Source organism: Tinamus guttatus, unplaced genomic scaffold, assembly GCF_059628265.1.
Source record: "Tinamus guttatus ecotype Peru unplaced genomic scaffold, ASM5962826v1 Tinamus_guttatus_pri_ptg000070l, whole genome shotgun sequence".
NCBI lineage: Eukaryota > Metazoa > Chordata > Aves > Tinamiformes > Tinamidae > Tinamus > Tinamus guttatus.
The window spans coordinates 580,242-600,955 of NW_028288604.1; the positions used below are offsets into that span (position 1 = coordinate 580,242).

Below are 20,714 nucleotides of genomic sequence, written 5' to 3' on the forward strand. Positions count from 1 at the left end.
CTGAACTCTGAACAAACTGATACATCATATTGCTTATGGGACTCAAGCTCTCAAATTGCAGATTTTATTTTAGAACAGGAACTGATTTGAAGGCATCTAAGACACCTTTTCAATTATGTTAACTGCAAAACTGGAAACATAACCCAGCAAATGGAAACTGATGCTGACAAATAAGAGCAATTACATTGCATGCAACTGCTCACAGACTTTTAAATCTGTTTTATTCCTAATCATTCCCCCAAACTGTTAATATCTCCTTCTATTTGGACTCTCACTTGAAAAAATGTTTTAACTTTATTGTGTTTTCAAAGATGAGAAAACAGAACAGCATGCTGCTATTTTTATGCATGGTCACAGTACGTAGCAAAGCAAGGCAGGTATTTAACAACCCAGAAGGCTGGGAAATTACCCCCCCATACCCCTTCACTGCGGCCTCTCTTCCATATGCCCAAATTTGATGTCACCAGAATTAGAACTTAAAACCTAGTTAATTAGCCACGTGGAAAATACCATCTAGGGAGTTAAACTTCTGACAACCACTGCTCAGTCAAGAAGTCACATTGAAATCATCCGGAGACTCCAAAAACACTGGGACTTCTCATGTGTTACCTACACAGTTTGCATAGAGCATTATTTGTCTCATCTGTGCACCCCAAAATTATGATCTTTTTATACAGATAGCAGAAACAGTGATTCACGTCAGAAACTAGACACTTACAGACAACTCCTTCTACCTTCCCACTGCATTCTCCAAAAAATGCTTCATAAAGGCAAGTTTCTGGCCATACCAGAAGTGAAATCTTTCAACACACTGCCTACATGCATTCCCCTAGGACTTCACACCTACTACCTGATCTCACAGGCTTTTTAATCAGCAGTATCCACGCAGTACCCCAGCAAAGTATCAAATTAAAGATCCAGAAGACAAAGTTGATCTCTTTGCCTGTAATTTCCCTCAACTGGAACTAATGCTGGGAGAGGGGAGAGAAGGCAGGATGAGGTATGTGCATATGGATAACATCTGTAATAATTCTGCAAGTAATTTACAGAGGGCAGACTCCTAGGCTGCAATCAAACTATTTTCAGATAGGGCCTCTGTTTCACTGCAATCACTGAGGCACTACTTCAGACACACAGTACCTCACATCACAAGCTGCTGCACCTACTCAGGCACTCAAATCATGCTGAAATGTGAAACAGATACATCCTCAGGAACACCAAGGATGCTCCTTGAACTCTAGAAGAATGTGTTGCAGCAGTTCCCAAAGGCACCAACTGCGGTTATTTTGTAACCAGAGGCCTGCCTCAGAATCTCCAGGTAGAGACTGCTTGTAATTTAATTTGTTATATTTGAAAAGAAAAGCACCAAGGGGATGACCTAAACGGTTTCATACTTTAACTAGAATGCCAAGATTTAAGAAGTGTATAATGCAATACCTCCATCCTTTGTATGAAAGTCTGGGGGATAGATAGCAGAAGACAGATTTACAGGTCTACATGAAACCCTGTAGCCATCTTCAGCAGAGGCCTGCGTGTGTTTTAAGGTTACCATTGCCAGTGGAATATCATAAAGAGAAAAAGTGCAGCTGGGCCAGCTGTCTTCCATGTCTCTTTGCTAAGGAACAGAGTGTGCCAGCACCAAGTCAAGAGAGCTACTCCACAGCTGGAGTCCTAGATGCATGAGAGCTGCAAGGACTATGGAGAGATGTCGCAGATGGGTCTCTTGGAGAGAACAACCGTGTAAACCTTTCCAAGAACATTAGCATAGGTGAGAGGGATCACACATTATAAACTCCTCATAATACATTGACTCAAGGGGGCTACTATGTATTTCTTAACTGAAAGTAGAAAAGATTGGTAACCTGCTCTTCCTCCTCTAGAAGGTAATCTAAGATGACAAACACTAGTATTTTCTACAGTATTGTGGATCTTTCACATTCTTCTTTTCGTGTGTTCTGTGTTTCATACACAGAAGGAAAGCCTGGTCTCAAAAGAGTTCTATAAGAAACTTGCTCTTCAAAGAGGAGCACCTGCTATGGCCACCACTACCACCAATTTAATGGCCAGTAGTAATAACAAGGGACAATAAAGACAGTGTTTGACACTCCAGCTACAGGAGACTTGTTGCTTGCCAAGGCACAGAAGGGAGAAAGTTTAAGAAATATTTTTCTGTCTCCCTCTCTGTTAATATAAACAGAGCAAAATTACAAATAGACTCCAATATCTGCATCATTTTCCAGTGTGAGCTCCATGAACAGTTTGACTTGTAAACCTTGAAATTTGCTCCTGTTCTCCACACCAGAGGAGATACTTGGTCTTCTCCTGCTCCTCAGGCCTTAGGAGCCTGAAGGTCCTCTGTAAGCATATACCCAAACTAAGAGATGATGCTTCTGACACTACACTAGGAATAGGGAAGGGAAAACACATTTGACCTAGTAGAAAAGTCAAAACCTTCCTGTTAAAATATCAGGGGATTCCTAAAGTACAACCAGGCAAAATAGGTTGGACACACTCTCCATTCTCATATGACTTGTAACCCAACATGACCGAGCTCTGTACCAACAATATGGTGTTCATATTTACAGCAACTGTAATTCACTATTTTATTTTCTTTTGTTGTCACTGTATATTTATTTTCTTCATTCCCCTTCTCAAATGTTAAGGTCTGAACCATGTTTTAAGTTCTTTTATGTAAAAAAGCGAAGGAGCATGGGCATGTTCTATAATGCTGCTTGATCCTCCAGCAATTAATTTTTCTATAAAAACAGTACTGTTAAAACGTAGTCAAACTAATATCAAGCACCAATAAAACCCCTATGGCTTAATCTTTTGAAACTTTCAACCAAAAAGCAAACTCAGAAGATTCTGCCAAACGTACCTGTTAAACTTCGAATTGCGGGTTGGTGACTCTGCTCCTCTCAAAAGGTGCCTGAAGTACTACAGGTAGACACAAGAAAAAATATCAAAGAAAACACTGGCCTCCTAGCACAAGGCTGCTACGCAACAACATTGCAGAATCCAGGAAACAAGGACAGAAATAAGCAAAAGGCAAGCTGCCTTTAACCACTTAGGTTAGGTTATTCATTTGGCAAAAGGACATAATACATGGCCCCAAGACTATGAGTTATTTTACATTCATTAATCTTGAGATAAAAAGACAAAAATCAAAACTGAAATAAAACTAAAATTGAGCCCCATAACTCATGCCTTTTCCTTGAAAAATATCATGACTTTGAAGCATTATATTACTATTGAAAAGGTGCCATCATCTTTAATAGAGGCACTTTATGAAGAATGACTCCAAGGTAAGCATCTCATTCCTAAGACAAGTCAATATATTCTGTCTTAGGTAGGTGTGGTGACTAACATGCACCTGATTTATACACACAAACTCTAAAGGTAGCAAGAATTCAGACCCACTCCTGAGCTTAAATGTTTCCGAGGGGAAGACTTCTGGCAGCTGCATGCTTGATACAGGGAATTTACTTTACATTCAGAACCCAGTTTGCTCCACTAATCATGGAACACTAATTTCTGGTTTCCCTAATGAATCCTTTGAACCACCTTCCTCACACCTTAGGAGATGGAAATGCTTAACACAAATGCCTACGTAAAAACTCTGCATCTTCTCAGTACTTTCATATTTTGAAAACTAAATAAAGTCTTAGTTCAGTTTCATGTCTATCACACCTATTACTTCTGCATTAAATATGCAGTTGTAAAAGGAAAGGAGTCTTTTGTAATAGCAGTGATATTTGCTAATTATTACACCAATAAATGGAGATTTTTATTTCCTTTTTATTCTATTGATGATGTGTCAAGTCAGAATAAGTCCAGTTTTCTTAGTGAGATTTGTCCTGGCTCTGTAGTACTAACTACAAATTCAGCTGCACATGCAGATCCTTGCTACATAGAGGATATCTTAAAAAAAAAATAATAATAATAATAATAATAATCACGCTTTAAGACTTCAAATCCTTCATGCTTACCTCATCACTGTGACAAAACATAGGAGTAAAAACATTCTCAAGGAGAAAAAGAACATGCTCATAAGCTTCAAAAAGACATCTCATAGTTTGAAGTTTCACAACATCCACGTAAGGACCTTCAGCAACTACAAAAATTTTGTAAATATAAAAGACATTAGTTGTTCTCTTGTTCTGGACTTAGGTTTTGTTTGCTTTGCAAGCTAAAGCAAGCCTGACATATAATTGCTTACAATACAAAAATATTGACAAAACAAGGTTTAAGCATAACCTAGCAGAGTGCTAACATTTTAAAAAGTATGATAAAAGTAATGTTCTCTAATTCCACTATTTTTCTTTTCAATTTCAAACTTACTTCTTTGAATTTCTTCCACTATGAAAGGATCAAATCTAATTTTGTCAATGCTTTCATCCAAACAGTAAGTTTTGTAAATTTTCTGCACTTCCTCATGAAGAGCCATCTTCTCAGTATCTGATAGTTCTGGTCGCAAAATTCGGTCATTGAATTCCTCTAAAAAACAGGGGAAAGCAAATGTTGATCAACTTTGCAAAGCAGTGGCATGTTGAAGTGGTGTATAACAGATGTAACTGGTGTAATCCAGCAGATACAGTCATTCATAAAAAAATTAAACAAAGAGAAATAAAAGACATCTAGAAATCTCAAGGTAGCCTAGTTTTCATCAAAAATCAAGTTTATTCCTAAAATTAATTCTAAGAAATATTGTAATTAAAACTAGCTATTCCTTATCCTAGTAAAGAAAACCCCATAAAAATATCTAGTTATTCCTGGCAAGAGAACAGATTTTTTTTTTCTTTTTGGATTGCTAATGTGGAAATGATAATTTCTTTTAGCAAGGCTTCCAGTTCAAGCTAAACATACATAGAGTTTCAACAGAAGTTTAAACCAGTCATGTGCCCATTCTGCTGCTACTTTATTTCTAAGGTTCAGCAAAAGTTCTCTACACGTTCAATAGCTTCTTTAGTATCACGCTAACTTGGCAATGAACTTCCCTTGCCTAAAAATCCATCCAATACAATCATTGTGCAATCCTAGTCAACTTATTGTTCCTCCCATTAATGGCATTACCATTGCCAAGAAAGAAGAAAGAAAAATAAGTTGGGATTCACTTGATTTTTTCAATTAATGGGCTAGAACAGATTTCTTCAGAGTTCTCCACCTGCATATCTCCCCTCCACGCCCAAACTGCTTCACATCCAAGATATTTCTCTCTACCTAGTAAATAGTAACCAACAATAGAGACAGAGTGTGAGACTGTATAACTTGAGAGAGCCAAAGCGGGGCACATAATCTTCCCTTTTGTTTTAAAAGCTAACGCAGAACCTTGGTGCTTCAGAGTGCAAGAGACAAGCCCTGAATTTAGGAAGTGCTCAGAGGTGAAAACTGATCACTGGCAATACCCACAGATGGAGAAACACTCCTGCCCCAGGAAGCAGCTCCAGAGAACTGTGTGTCAGCTCAGGATCCTTTGCACATACATCAGGCACTAATTCATTTTTGGCGGGGTGAGGAGCTTTTCCTGACAAAAAGCCAATGTTTTTGGAAGGATTATGAGCCCATAAGAAGCTGTGTGCAGAGAGATGTTTCATTTATGCAGTTATTAATTATTTCTGCAGTACTTCATGAGATAAAGTCTGCCTCGTATTGAATTTCACATCTTCCTGCTGCATGCATAGGTTTGGGATAAGAAGACAGAGCCATTATTTTCTATGCAATATAGAAGTATTTGCTTGCTTTTGCAATAAAGAATGACAGAATTTTTGCAGCTATCTTTATTACTGTATACAACATAATATCATAAACTTAAATGATGTGGAAAGGTCCAGATCACTGTAGTGGCAATACAGTTTGATGGGAGGCAAATTTTAACACACGGAGAATAAAAGAAGTTATCCATCATGTTTTTGTAACTACTGATCAACAAGAAACACTCCTGCTCCTGACTGGTTAGAAATGCACACACACACAAAACTATATATAGAGAGATGCATGCATATGTGTACACACACATATGATCTTGGCAAAAAAAAAAAAAAGTTATCAAGATAAGCCAGTAACTAGCCACTATTAGAGAAAAAAAAATGAAATAAGCCATTGTGAATTATGAAGTTTCACAGAAAAATGTACCATTGAAAAACAGGGGACTTTCCAGCCAACACTTAGGTAACAGCAAAAACAAACACAAACTTCATAATCAAGAGATAGGTTGTCAACCAGGAGGTTTCAATAGCTTTAGTAGTCATGCTATGTTTCTGCTTTGTATACACATCAGAACCTTAGGTCCAGAAAAACATGAAAAGCTTCGTATGATGTGAAGCTCATTTTAGAAATACTTTAATAATGACATAAGAGAAAAGGCAGGTTTCTCTTGTATAAGTGGCCAGAATGCTTTTTCTTGCAAAAAGATTTTACTTTAAAATGTACAACCTTTATTGATAAATAGAAATACAATTAAGAGCAAAATCGCACAATAACATTAACACTTTCAAGATCAGCATTAAAGAATCAGGACATGATGAAGTAACTGAATACAGATCCTGAAACTTAATCTTGCTTAAAACTTAAACTTGCTTAACTACATTGTCTATTTAAAAAAAAAAAAAGAACATTCACTTGAACATGTAAGTTCTTAAAGCTTTTAAAGATCAAGTAGAGCTCAGTTATTAAATATGTAGCCTTACCTACAGTCAGGCAGAACTGCAACACGTGGACTGCCCCTTCCTGTTTCAGGAAGTTCATAAATCGGAATAAAAGATCTTGTTGATTTCTGATCTCCTTTAGCTCCAGTTTCAGGACCTTAAAAAGGTCAAAAATGAAGTCAATTTTCAAACTCCCACTAAGAGTAAATATTGGAAAAGTTGTAGAAACAAGAACAGCAGGTAAAGCAATATACTTATTTAAAGAAGAAAAAAAAAATGTTTTCTTTACTTACAGATGGTTTTTTATTTCTTGGCTCTGCAAATTTCTGTAGGAATGGAACCAATGAAGAAGTAGGCTCTGTTGCTTTCTCAGGCTGTCAAAGAGACAAAAAAAATGAGTAAGAATGCTTATTGAACAGGTGAACAAGCAGGTTACTACTGCTTTAATACTGCCAATACTCACTGGACTATCATCAAAGAAGATTAGCAGCAAGTGGTTGACAGTGTCCTACAGAAAAACACAACACAAAATTAAGGTTAAGAAAACGTCAAACTTGATGAAAATCATTTCATTTTCATGTCATTTCCGCAAATCTGTAAACACATTAGTAATGTGTTTACACAATAAAAAATCTGTCTTGAAAGTCCTCCGAATATTTACACTGCAGGGAATTTCAAGAGATCTGAACCAAAACACTCTTCATCTGGTGGAAGAAAACTCTACAAGGCATTTTTGCTGTTAGTGCAGATCTAACAAGTTACTGATTCTTCCACAGCTACAGTACTTTCTGCTTGCAACTAGGTGATATATTCATAAGTATAGAAATTTCACCTATTAAAATATATACATAAAAATAGAAAAAATAACACTATCCCACATTTAAAAATAAATACTTTGTTTTTAGCAGAGTTAAGGACAAAACAATTGGTTTCAATACTGCAATAACAATAAAAAAGCTGATTAACTTAGATTGCTGTAAAAATTTAGCTACAGTTAAGTAATCGAGCCCTTGTTTAAATGTAGTTATCATCATCATGAAGGTGCTTATATTACTGCAGTATTCTCCCATTTTATGGGAATTGTTGCCTTTTATTAAAAACACAGTCTTAAGAGATCATGCCCAAACTGCATTTTAAATCAGTCTAGTCAGTTAAGCACCCAAATCAAATAATACAGAAACAGGAAAATAATTGGGTGCAATGTTTCTTTTTCTTTTACTTAGTCCAAGCTACAGCAAGTAAGCCACTGTACACAGTTTATTTCACCATAACACACTGCTTGCTTAGGAGGAAAATAGTAATAGGGAAAATGTCTGCACTCCAAAGCCTTACAGGATCAGCTAAGAAATCCAGAGAGGGCAGGAAAACAGAACCAGGCAGGATCTCTCTTATAAGAAGTGCCAGGGATCTATGGAGGGAAACAAAAAAAAAAAAAATACATTTTAGCATTTACACAGAAATATATTTCAGTGTTAATTAGTACCTTAAGTGTGCTGAAATATTTTTAAGACTCATCACAAATGCCACCCCCACCCTGCAAAGGGCTACCACTAGCCTTGAATGTGCAACCAAAGGGATAATATGGAGAAAACTGTACACACCTAGAAGAAAATTAGCATTCTGGTCTCCTGTTTTCTAGCAAGGATAACCTCCAACAGGCTATTATACAAAAGGAGAAAACATCAGCATCTGCATTACACAGGATGAAACTTCCAAGCGGGAGGAGAAGGTGCCAATACAGTTTAAAGAGTGGATGCAAGTACGGTCAGGGACACCTAACAGTCCTGACTGTGACAGGCTGAGACCTGAACTCTCTTGAACCATCTACTTCCACGTTCTCCCAAAGTTCTCTCGGAGGAGGCCTTGAAGGAGACCTCTGTGCACACAATACATCCAAACAAGCAGGGAATAAAACCAGCGAAAATTCTAGGCAGAAGTTTATCACTTGCTTCACTTGTATGGAAAGCAAACCAAGGATTCCTTCACTCCCCCAAATGACAGCACTACATACGTAGATACTTTAACAAAGGCTAATCAATACTTTTGATACCTGCACTCTGTTGATTTTGGAGGTAAAATATAAGGAAAAAGTAGTTCAGTAAGTTTTCTCAAGTAGTGAAGTTCATCTCTTCGACTTCTCAAAGCAACATGGAGCTCTGGTCCATACTCTTCTAAAGCAGCTTGCTGCAAAAATTCTGCATTTTTCACTGTGAGTAGAAGACAAAATTACAGTTGTTCCATTTTTTTCTTATTGCAAAACAAGAGGAGATTGCTTTTCTATTTGTCCTAAAAAGTTAATACTTTTAGTACATGTACAAAAAATAACCATGTAGTAACTTAAAAAAAAAAAACTACCTTTGCTTAGACTTTGAGGTCTGGCTATGTAAACATTAAGTCTCACATAGAAATAAGAATTCCTTCACCAAATAGCTGTAATTTGTAGGGTTTCCAGAATATTTGTTTTTTATTCATAATTATTGAAGAGCTCAACAATTTGATTCCTTTAAAAAAAACATGCTCCCAAACATGCTCCACCTCTGCTTGCTTTTGCCCAAGCTTCTCTTTTTCTACAGTTTTATTGTGCTTTTACATATTGACTTGCCTACAACTACAAACCTTTATTTATTCAGTCATGCATGTTTCCTGCTTAGAACATTTCGAAACAAACATGAAGGAATATATCTTTTAAATATACTATAAATCAAAACAAAATGGTCAAGGCACTGTGGAAGAATGCTGCAAGTAGCTGTTTGGCTTTCTTAATACATGATTTATCAAGTTAAGAACTCTGTATATTAATTGGCAACATCTATTTTATATTCCTTCAAATCACTTTAAGAGCAATAACTGAGCTGCAATAATTCACACCTAGCTGTGTTAACAATCCAACATAGACTCCACACCAAGAACCCCAAAAGCACAGCTTAGACACATAATATCAGAAAACTAAATGTTGTTTTAACAGATTTTAACACATACAGAAGTCAGCTAGCACGTACCTCACCACCAAGAACAGTATTGGCTGGTATGAGACACAGGAATGTCTACTACCTGCCAAAACCTGCCAGGTTGGTGTCACTATAAGCAGAGAGGAAGAAAAATGAATTCTGGACTCTGAACACTGAATCATTTGTGCAAATAGTTGGGATTTATAAGGAGAACTAAGGAGTTGTGAGGAGAGGTACAGGTTAAGAATGGGAAGAAAGAGGAAGGCCTCCTAGAGCAATCATCTTAAAAAGGATACAAAAGTAAACAAACAGGACAAATTACGCTCAGTCAGCAACAAAAGCAAGGCCTGAAAGCTACCCCTGAACCATGTATGATGGATGGGTGGCCGTTAGAAATACTTGCTAAAAAGTTCTGGTACAAGAGTCACTTTCAGCTGCTACTTGCTCTCAAGGAAAACACCCTTTCCTGAAAAATACTGAATTTTTTTGATGCCATGCACTGAAAACTGAAAAGTCTTTCTTTTTTTCTGCTAGAAAAAAGGAAAAAAAAAAGTTTCCAACTCCTTAAGAGAAATCAAAGACAGAATGAAATCAGGCATGAACAGCACAGCAAGATAAGCCTGTGTTTTGAATCTTTTGCTGTACCATGAAAAATGATTTCATTTGCTCACAGTATACCTTCAAAAGTCAAACAACAAGTATTTACGTGTATCAAGGGGACATTTTAAGGGTATGTAATAAGGGGACATTTTGAGGGTAAGGAGGAAAAATTCATGACTAAAGTGAAAGCAAACAGCTATGTTTAAAAGTTGAATGAAACCAGATTTAAGTAGATAATATTGTGGAACACAGCCAGTATGTGTGTATGGGGAAAAGTCAAGCTAACTAATTTTCCATCAGCAACTACACTATTTTCCAAATATTCTTTCAATGTGCAGTCTTAATATAATTTTTACATTAAGCTTGTGAAGATATTCCTATTCTGGACAAGGATTAAATATGCTACTATTCAAAATCTCTCCATGGTTAATAAACGTGGCTTTTCAACACAATGAACAGCTCCACTAACTGCTCACATCAGTCATCAAATTGGAAATATTTTAGTTTGTAATAAGCAGAGTTCTAAAGAAGTATCAGAGCCTTGTGTCAAATTAAACATTTGCATTCTTCACACATTAGGACTTAAAAAGCAAACAATCAACTTTCCTTTTCTTCCTGTCCTGGTTAAATGAGTAGAAGTTCTTTTGAAGAAGTATCAAAATGCTGGTATGTTACTTCTGCAGCTGTGCCGACGGCTACTGCTCTCAACACCTAACATTTGTCGAGTGGTTCTTCAGTAACTCCAATTACATTTGTTTTAAGATTTAGTAACTTGGAGACACGAAATCAGCTCTAGCTGGAGGAGCAACAGTGCAGAGCGTTTATTAGATACAGACATTGCCTTTCAATTAGAATTGCTCATCTAGAACACAGAGGGAAAACTTCAAGAAAGTTGTTGATGATGCAAGATGATCTTGACTGCTGCGAGCAGACAAGAACATGTTCCTGTTTACCAAACAGAGGGAAAAAAAATATTTCAAAATTATGGAGATATCTGAATGCTGAACTTCAAAACAGACAGGATTTGTATCAAAACTTTTTCCATATTTGTCTGCACCCTTCAGAAGACAAATAAAAGAAAAGGGTGAAAAGATTAAGCAAATATAAATGACAAACACGGAGAAATAAACTCGCCATTTTAAATTGATAGTACCTTTCTGCCTGGCTTTGGCTATTACTTCTATGTGTTTCATTGCTGCCTTGAGCATCTTCTTTGTTACAACAGTTGGGACATCCACCTAAAGAGAAGTTTCAAAATGAGAGAGAATTGTGTTTTTTTTTTTTTCAAAAAATCATTCAAGAAAAAACTACTAGATATAATTTGATTATACAACCCCATTCTAATCATTAAATTAATCCTCTAGATAAAACAAATTAATTAACTAGAAAAACCGACAGTATTCTCATTTTCTGGTCAAGACAGACAACACTATTTGCAACTAAGTCTCATGAACAGTATTGTTCACACCTCTATTGTCAACGAAGTCCACGGCAATAATTACAATCTTACAGCTTGATTTCCAAGTCCCTGTGAGACGAGCACCTATTCCCGCACGGTCTCCCACAGGATGTGAGGTGCACAGCTAATACCTGGCCCGCTCATACAAGCAAGGACTAGAGACTAGAACTTGCTAAAAGGAACCAAATCAAGGTCAGCTCCAGTTTGTAAGCAAAGGAGAAAGACCTTCCAACATACCTAACCCCAGCATGCCCATAACAAGAAAACTCTATAGCAGGCTCAACTGCAGAGAAAAATATAGCATACTATGTGAGAGCAGACTGCCTTTAAGCAGTGTTCATTATTATTTTTTTTAAACAAAGCTGCCCATCAGTCTTACACAGAAAGGCAATGGCTGGAACTGAATAAACCCCCAAAGATTCTTTTATCTGAAACAGTTTTAAGTCTTAACTAATAAGCACAAGTTTTTTGCCTTGCACATCTGCTTTCATTTCTAAGCATTTTCATTGGTTTGTGCATCACAGCTCTCAGTCCAGGCTGCCTCAGTGTGTGTAGGGAGGGTATGCACGTACATACCTATACTTTTGCTGAGCATATAAGGTATGGGCTGAGAAGTAGAGTGTATAGCATGAGATACCACACTCTATTGCATGATGGAGCACACCTAATTTTCCTTCTATTCCAAAATATAAAGTTCTATGAGTACCATTTTATCCAAAGTATGTACAGCACTTCATACAAACAGACATGATAAATTATTACACAGGATGTATGCAAATAAATCTATCTGTAATAAGAAACGAACTTAGTGACATTCTTTATTTTTGCAGTCTCCCGCACCAGTGTTTAATACCTTCACAGCTGTAATGTTTTTGAATTATTGTTGCACATATTCTGTAGCCAGATACACAAAATTGAATATATTATTTACACTTTGCTACTGTCAAGGCAGATACTGAAAAATTATTACTTTATTTAAATTCAGACTGGCTGGTAAAAGATGATGTGGTTCATCTGAGACAACACAACTGATACCTTATTACAAGATCAATAAAGGAGGCACTGTCCCAACACCATTCTTTGCTGGACCAACAATAAATTTACTAAAATTCCAAGTAACAACTGCATGCATCAGAACTACAAGTTAAATTTTAAGACTTGCTCTATACTTTCGCTTTGAAAGATTTACTTCGGCTTCACATCATCATGTCTGCACTGCCCAGAACGTATACTAATTTTCCCCCACATTAACTTGAAAAGCAACATGCTTGAATTACAATAAACAAGAAAGTCATCTGGATTTGATATACAGCAAGGACAGAATCAGGCTATTAATCAGTCATGATAGAGCACATTCACAACTTGCAGCTTGGGAAATACTGCTGTTACTAGGGAGGGGAAAAGTGTCTCATACACAGGCACGCGCACTTATGGTAGCAGCTCCAGCAGAGGGGCCAACACTGAGGAAATCTGGAAAATGAGTTAGCATCTCTTCCTGCTTTTAACAGACAAAAATTTAGAAGTAATTCCTCTAAAAAGGCTTAAAGCACTTCACCAGAGAACACCATGGTGTATGTGCTAACATACTAAACACAGTTAGCAGGTAACTCGAATCTTTAAAATTCAGTCTTCAGAACTTTAAGAACCAGCACAGCACATGGCTCGTAGCTATTTCAATTCTTACAGGGCTCTATCCACTTACTTGGTCTCCTATTCATGAACAATGAAGGACCTTGACTGCATTCAAAGAACCCAACCGATGCGAAGCCATGAAGACAGGTACCCCGCTAACCATTGTCTAATAATTCTTTTTCTTAATTGTCAAAATTATTTTTACTTGGATTAAACCACTAAAAAACATGTAAAAGACCAACCCAAGGTTTTAAACATGCCTTGCACTGCTATTAGCAGGATCTTCACTTGCAGGAATCTTCAAAGACAGCTTCTAACCAGGAATAGGTTAAGGTCCAAAAGGAGAGAATAGATAAGCACAAAGAGGGAACTTTCTATCTGGTTACAGGATTAATTTTAGAATCATAATTTTTTAAAAAGAGTTGAAGAACTGTTTAGTTACGTATGCAATTTCAAATGGATAATCAACACTAAATCCTTTAGGCCCCTTTACCTTGTGAATTCTCCGAACCAACACAGATGCAAAGAAACGCAGCGTGCCCCTCAGTTCATCCACAGAGGATTCATCATCAGTAATGTTTCTGCAGAGATATAAAACAAGTCACACAAGAAACCAGAAGAAAACATTGCATTAATCCAAAACCAACACATTTAGCCCTGCTAAAAGCTGGAATAAGAACATTCAATGGTGATAATATATATTAATAAAAATGAAAGTCACTGAGTGGTACCAGAGAAACCCATCTTCTATTTGAGAAGAGAAAAAAAAGAACAGGAAAACAAAACCCCCCATATCATCACCACAGCATTCCCAGTATGTCTGCACATGCAACAACAGCTTAAGAAAAAAGTCTGAATGTAAGTTATGTACTGATTTATGCTCTATTAATACAGACCTGCATAATTTTGACAAAGTAGCATTACCTAACTCAGTTTCTACATATATGAAAACAGTGACTGCTTCCTCATTCAGTGGCATGTAGCGAGTCTGAATTAACAGCTGCAAGGCCTTGGGAAAAAGCAGCACTGCGAGCACGTGTGACAAGCTATTCAAAACTGGGTTTTCCATAATACCTACTACAAGACCTTCTATATTGCAAGTTTTTAATTATTTTGTTCTGTTCTAGATACAGATTTGGCTATGTTAACTTTAAGTTTTATTACACAGTTGGTAGTCTCCTGTGTAACCGCTAATGAAATGGAATAGATCCTAGTATTTCAGCTGAGCCTCTTCCAAAAGAAAACTTGCATCAGTAATTCTTTTTCCAAACACATTCCAATACTTAGTTGCCATTTCATACTTTATTTCCTTCCCCTTTCTTGTCTGACCAGAAATGGCCATTTCCTGAAAGGAAGAAAAGAAAGTAGCGCAGGAAACTGGTAAAAGTTGTTTTGTATGTAGAAAAATTGAAATATGCTAATGACTATTTACTTTTTTAAAAGTTTCATTGTAGCATGAGTTGCAAAATTCTTCAATACTCATAAACTAAACAATTAAGAATCTCAACATATTGCTGCTTAGAACAGAGTGGAAATTATTTAATATGGTTACTGCTTGGAAATAAACGAGTCAAAGTTCAATCTAATTCTAATCTGGCTTTCCAGTTTCCAAATGCTTCATCACAGTATATTCACTGCAGAAAAAAAAAATCATGTAAAAACATTTTAAGTTGACTATAGAGGAAGAACATATATCTCCATGTTGTTTTTAACAATGTACTTGCCATTTTTATTCAGTTTAAGTCTTAGATGAAGAAAATGGAATTAAATTGAGTTAATAATAACAATAACATTCTTCAATATGCAATAGAAAGAAAAATATATACCGGCATTTAAGCCTATCTGGCTATTAAAAAATTAGTAGTTATTGGTTAAACTGTATTATAAAAGCTAAGCAATGACACACCAAAGAAAGCTAGATCCTGCTTTGGATGATGACCACATGTAAAAGCCATTGCAGCTTTAAATAACAAGTGAGTTTGTACTTGAATTAAATGCAACTGCCACTTGTATTTTTTAAAATTTCAGTACAAGATAGAAAAATGTTTGAAAGATAGTGAATATTTTATGTCTGTATCATCAGATTGCACTATTCAGCGCCCAGCTTTTTACAGCAGTGTTTGCCTGGGTTATATAGCACTCAAACACGTGTTGAAGGTGAACTGTTCTCCACAGACCCTGGTGACCTGCCTGTGAAAGGCTACAACTGATTGCTTAGAAAGTACCCTTTCCTGTAAGGGATACAACCACCCTTCACAGCTAATCCTATGAGGACAAGCATATGGTAGGACTCCGTTTCATTTAAGATGAGCAGTGAACATTTTGGAAGCAAAATGGTTAGCAAACACTGTTCTACACTACTGAGAGAAGCCAAGAGATCAGCAAACAAATAACATGCTGTATTATTAATATCTGACAGACAGCAAGATACATAAAGTTATTTGGACCAAAAATTGTTATTTTACTGCCACTTGGATTAGCAGCATTTTGGCTAATTCTACTTGGACATGACTATATGACACGTACTTTCACGACAAGCCGTAGGTTACAGAGACATTCTTTTAATCAGCAGCAGACTGAAGAGTGGTTAAAAGAACATCCAGAACCTGTAAAATCCCAAATCTCCAGTGACACATTGGAAGGTCCAAACAGCTTGCTTGGAAACATTTTAAAGTTTGGCTGCATTTTGCCAGAATTTTTAAGGAAGAACTTAAAAACACAACAGTAAGCATAATGGAGTTATTTGCTAAAATAAAAAGGCTTAGTCAGTTAATTGTAAACAGTTAACTGAGCCAAGTGCCTCGAAAAAGACAAATGTAACCGCTATTGCACGCAAAGTCTTGTGATCTATCGTAAATGAAACCATGTACAAATACTGAAGGGAATTTTTAATTTGACAATTATTCTTCCAAAATCTGGCCAACTCTTACCTCAAGGATTAAGAAAATAAGCTACAAGCTGAGAAAAATGTAAAGTTGTGGTTTGTAGTTCATCACAACTCTTGGTTTTTCAGTTATATTACTTGCATTTAAAACAGAAGTAATTCCATGTCTATCAAGGAAAGGGTTGCACAGCAATATACTACAAAAACATATTAACAAGATAAACTTAAAATACATATGTTTCCCTGCTCACAGCACTTCATATCTGGAGCAGTAAATTCTGCGATTCCATCTCACAAGGATTCTTTGCAAGCATCAACTGTCTCTGCACCTGGGTGAGACACATTGCAGTATTTTGCTAATGCCCAGTGTGCTGGGTGCTGCAAGCCAGCATCAGCTGGCAGAACCCTGGGCAGGGGGGGCAGAAGCATAAACTGCATTTACTTGAAGGTGGGTCAGATAGCACAAGGAACTGCTCTCAGATGTTTATGAAAAGGAAAGCAATAAATAAAATGTCTTTTGTCAGCCTAATATGACAAGTCTGAATTGCCTGCTGGAGGTTAGTACCCACACTGATAGACACGGTGTGGATGAAGAGCTCAGAAACACTTCATGAATAAAACTGTCCCTTCATCAGAGGCAGAACAAACATGAGAATGGTATAAGAACCCCTGCAGGAAAAGCCAGAACTAGTATTTTCTGTGGGACAAATCTTACTTTGTTGCTTCATCAAAGAGCTCAACAAAACATCCCCTAATTTTCTATACTTGAGAGTTAAAACCTGGAGTTTTCCAAATTGATGATTCACAATAAATGGTGCTCAAGCTCCCTCTGCTGTTTGCAGGAGCGGCTAGATTCTTCAATGCCTTTACTCATCATGTAACTGAAATAGATGTAGACGTATAGACATCAGCCACAACCGAAAAAACAGGCAAAAAAGTCTGCCAGGAAATTTTAGATGCCACAGAGTTAGGGAGGGAAAAAATGGAGAGTAAAATACAATAGAAGTCTACATTTATTTTAGCACAAAATTGAATTTCTCCATTTAATAAAAAAATAAAATTAAGAATTAAGGCAAAATACTAGTTGACTTGTGCTTTATTTCATTTTAAATTTGATTTTTAAATCTTGAAATAATATATTCATCTTGGCACGTTCAGGTAAAAATAGATTTTTTTAAATTTCCTACAAAGCACTATTTTATATATAAAGTTACAAGGCAGGAAAAAAAAATCCATGGAGGCCATTGTCTTTTATTTATATGCTGTTTCAAAGCTATTTACACAATATAACTCAACTGAGTTTCACGTAATTACTCACAGCCCTAAAATTAGGTAACTTAACTGCTGCTCTGCAAAGAGGCTACAACCTGTATTCAGACTATCACAGAGGGTTTAAGCAAGGCATGTGTATTTCCAAATAAGAGCTATTAGGAAATGAATATATGGAAGATTGATACTAAAACGATTTTTAGACTAAGTACAAATTTCAGAAAAGTTGCTACCAGTTGTAAGTCATGAAAAAAACATACAGCACGTAAGAGGCACTAACAAGACAAAACTGATGCCCTGAGTGATGTTTATGTTGTTCAAATATAGTAACTTCTATGGAAAGCTCATACCTGTACCATGGATAAATAAAGTTTTCCAGCACCAGTTCAAGCACCTGTGCAGAACAAAAAAAGTAATATTACAAAAATAAAGTTTAACACAAATCCTTGTTAGAAATATTAAAACAAATACTTTCCAAACTCATAGAATATCATTAGTATAAAACTTTTATGTACAAATATACAGTCCTACTGTGAAATCAATTGTTTTTCAATGCTTTGGACAAACAGTAATAAATTGATGTTTTCATTGCATCCCACATGAAAGGGCCGTATGTAGGACTTATATGGCAAAAACCCTATGTGGACAAACCCAGCAGTCAAGGGCCAAAGGCACCTACACAGAGGCTGACCAGAGAACTAGCTTAAATACACTTCAAGCCTGCACAGAGCTGAGAACAACAGTGACAAGTAGACACTACTAGAGCTCAAGTTATCTATGTGGCCATAAACATCCTGATGCTGGACACACAGACACCATTAAGCTACACACAGGGCACTGCAGTTAAACATGCTGCTCCGTAACACCAGAAGGCAACACTGAAATTGAGATGTTAAATCATCCAAACTCTAAAATACAAGCACTCAGGACACAGCATGCAATACTCTGCCAGCAATAGGAGCTCAAGGCCTACAATCCATAAAGACTTTCTGTATGAACCTTACGAGTCTTCCCGATGACACTGGTGTAAATATTTAGCTCAGAAAAGAGAGGAGAAAAAAAAAAAAAAAAACTGTCATGCCATCCACTACATTCTTATGAAGCGCTAAGAAATGTCCACTGCCTTCTAGCCCTACAACATCAGAAATATCATCCAAGCTCAACCACCCTGACTGATCACAAGCACCAGCGGAATGGATACGACATCTCAAAGGATGCTAGTTAACAAGACCCAACCTCCTTGTCTGTTAAGTTTTACTCGTGGTTTTACATATAAAGGATGAGTCAGTTCATTTAAAGTCTGCTTGTTTATCAAACGTTTTGCAGAATGACTGGTTCTCAATGGATGTATAGTTTTTAATTGGAAAGAGATTAAAAGTGTAAAACACACACAGTGAGTAAGAGTATAAGAAACAGCTAAAGAAAGAACATAGAGAATTTACTTCCTGTATGCTGCTACAAGAGTTCTGTTTCATCAAGGAGCACATTCAAGACAGTAACTAACTTCTTGGTATTCATTTTCCAGCAATGTATAGAAAGGTTTGAATTACTTTTAGAAATAACAAGAAGAAAAAATTCTGGTTGCATACTAAAAGCAAGAACTTGAGAATCTGAAAATTAATGAAAGTTTTATTAGATCAACAGACAGCACCCTGTTCCACTATCCCTTTTCTTTTGTGATGCTGTGCAAGAAAAGCAACTGGCTTTCTTTTCCAAATATTACTCAGGTTTGATTTGTAACAGTTAAACCTAAACTGTTTCTCACACAGCAAAAAAAAAAAAAAAAAAGAGATTGTAGGTAAAGGAAAAAACTCATTAAAACTCAATACTGCAATTCAATTCTCTTTTTTCCACTCTGTAACACTTGGAAGTTTACCTAAAAAGGACCAACAGAAATCATACCTAATTCAAATTGCCAAAAAAAAAAAAAGAAAGAAAAAAAAAAAAAGCATGAAGATTTAGGGAAAAAAAGGTTATAGGTAGGTCAATACACCATTTTCCTGCAGAACACAGCTTAGAATATCAAATACTGATAGACTCATGGCTGATAACAACAACATTGCTTATAATAATAACTGTAAATGAAGGTGGGAGGAAAGGTCAAGCACAGGCTTTACTTACTGTTTTAAACCATTTATAGGAGTTAGATAACCAAAACAAGGTTGCACAAACATTGAGAGATAGTAAAATGGGACAAACTGCCACCACAATCGAAGAGAGAAAAATCTGAATTTTTCTGAAAGCCTGAATTTCTTCTGATTCAAAGTTGCATTAGTCTGTAAGCACTTTAAAAAACCACAAGCCTTAAGACTACAACACTGGTTCAAATTAGAAACACTGGGAAATGAGAATTTTGCTAAAATTCTTCAATCTGCAAAAGAACTAGAAAAAGTAATGTTCAAAAATCCCAGAATTTTTCTAAATGATTTAAGAGTTTGCTTTTCAAAAAGCACTCCTGCTACTCCACACCTTTAGAGCCTCATTAATCTTAATTCAGTTCTCTCTGTATCAGTTTCCCCCTAATGTATGATTAACCCATGGAAGAAAATAAGAGTAATGCCTCCTTCCAGCCCTACGTAGGTTATCTAATTCCAGGCATACATTAAGTGCTGCATCCCCAGGGCAGCCTTATTCCGAGTGGAAATGGTGATTCAGGTGCACAGACAGAGCCTGTTTGGGACCCCCAAGGGTTATTATCCTGTCTTACTGCCTCGGGGCTGCACAGAACTGGAGCCTGGTACCTCCTTCTGGTACCTCCTTCTACATAATCAGTCAAAGACAAGAACCCAAGCACGGACTAGAGATACAAAAGCCACATCTGAACTGCTCAATAAAGTGAGCCAGGGACACGCGACTGAAGTAAAAAAAATAATAAAATAAAAAGAAACAGTGTGGTAAAAGCAGAAACCCAGTAACAGCTAACAAATGTGAAAACGTTAATGTGTTAATGTAAGGCAATACCTTTTAAAGATATGCCATAGAAAATAATTATAGCTTCTGCTCATATCTCTGCTATGAGTAACATACAGTATTTTCTTTAGCATTAATTTCCATTTAAGCTGCTGCATCTTTTAGAGAAAAAAAATGGTTTTAACAAAAGTTTCCAGTCTTTCAGCATTTACAGCATCCTTTGGTAAATGGCCAGAGTTACTTGCCATTATGCATAAAGATATTCCATGTTTTATTATTAAAACAACAGTTTTTTTATAGCGATAAACCTATTTCAATGGTATAAAGAGATACTGTATTTTAATAAACCTGGTCTTAAAACTTATATA

The 20,714-nt window shown here is 36.4% G+C and overlaps 1 protein-coding gene across 1 annotated transcript in view; it reads right to left on the reverse strand.

Moving 5' to 3' along the window:
- SNX14 (sorting nexin 14) overlaps nt 1-20,714 on the reverse strand; it is a 46,239-nt gene that overhangs the window by 23,323 nt on the left and 2,202 nt on the right. The window contains exons 5-15 of the mRNA XM_088519777.1: nt 17,787-17,830; nt 13,777-13,864; nt 11,346-11,430; nt 8,695-8,851; nt 7,977-8,052; nt 7,108-7,152; nt 6,938-7,018; nt 6,687-6,801; nt 4,342-4,497; nt 3,990-4,114; nt 2,879-2,937 (exon numbers count right to left, since the gene is read on the reverse strand). Of these exons, the coding sequence (XP_088375903.1) occupies nt 2,879-2,937; nt 3,990-4,114; nt 4,342-4,497; nt 6,687-6,801; nt 6,938-7,018; nt 7,108-7,152; nt 7,977-8,052; nt 8,695-8,851; nt 11,346-11,430; nt 13,777-13,864; nt 17,787-17,830 (1,031 nt within the window). The remainder of the gene's footprint in view (nt 1-2,878; nt 2,938-3,989; nt 4,115-4,341; nt 4,498-6,686; nt 6,802-6,937; nt 7,019-7,107; nt 7,153-7,976; nt 8,053-8,694; nt 8,852-11,345; nt 11,431-13,776; nt 13,865-17,786; nt 17,831-20,714) is intronic.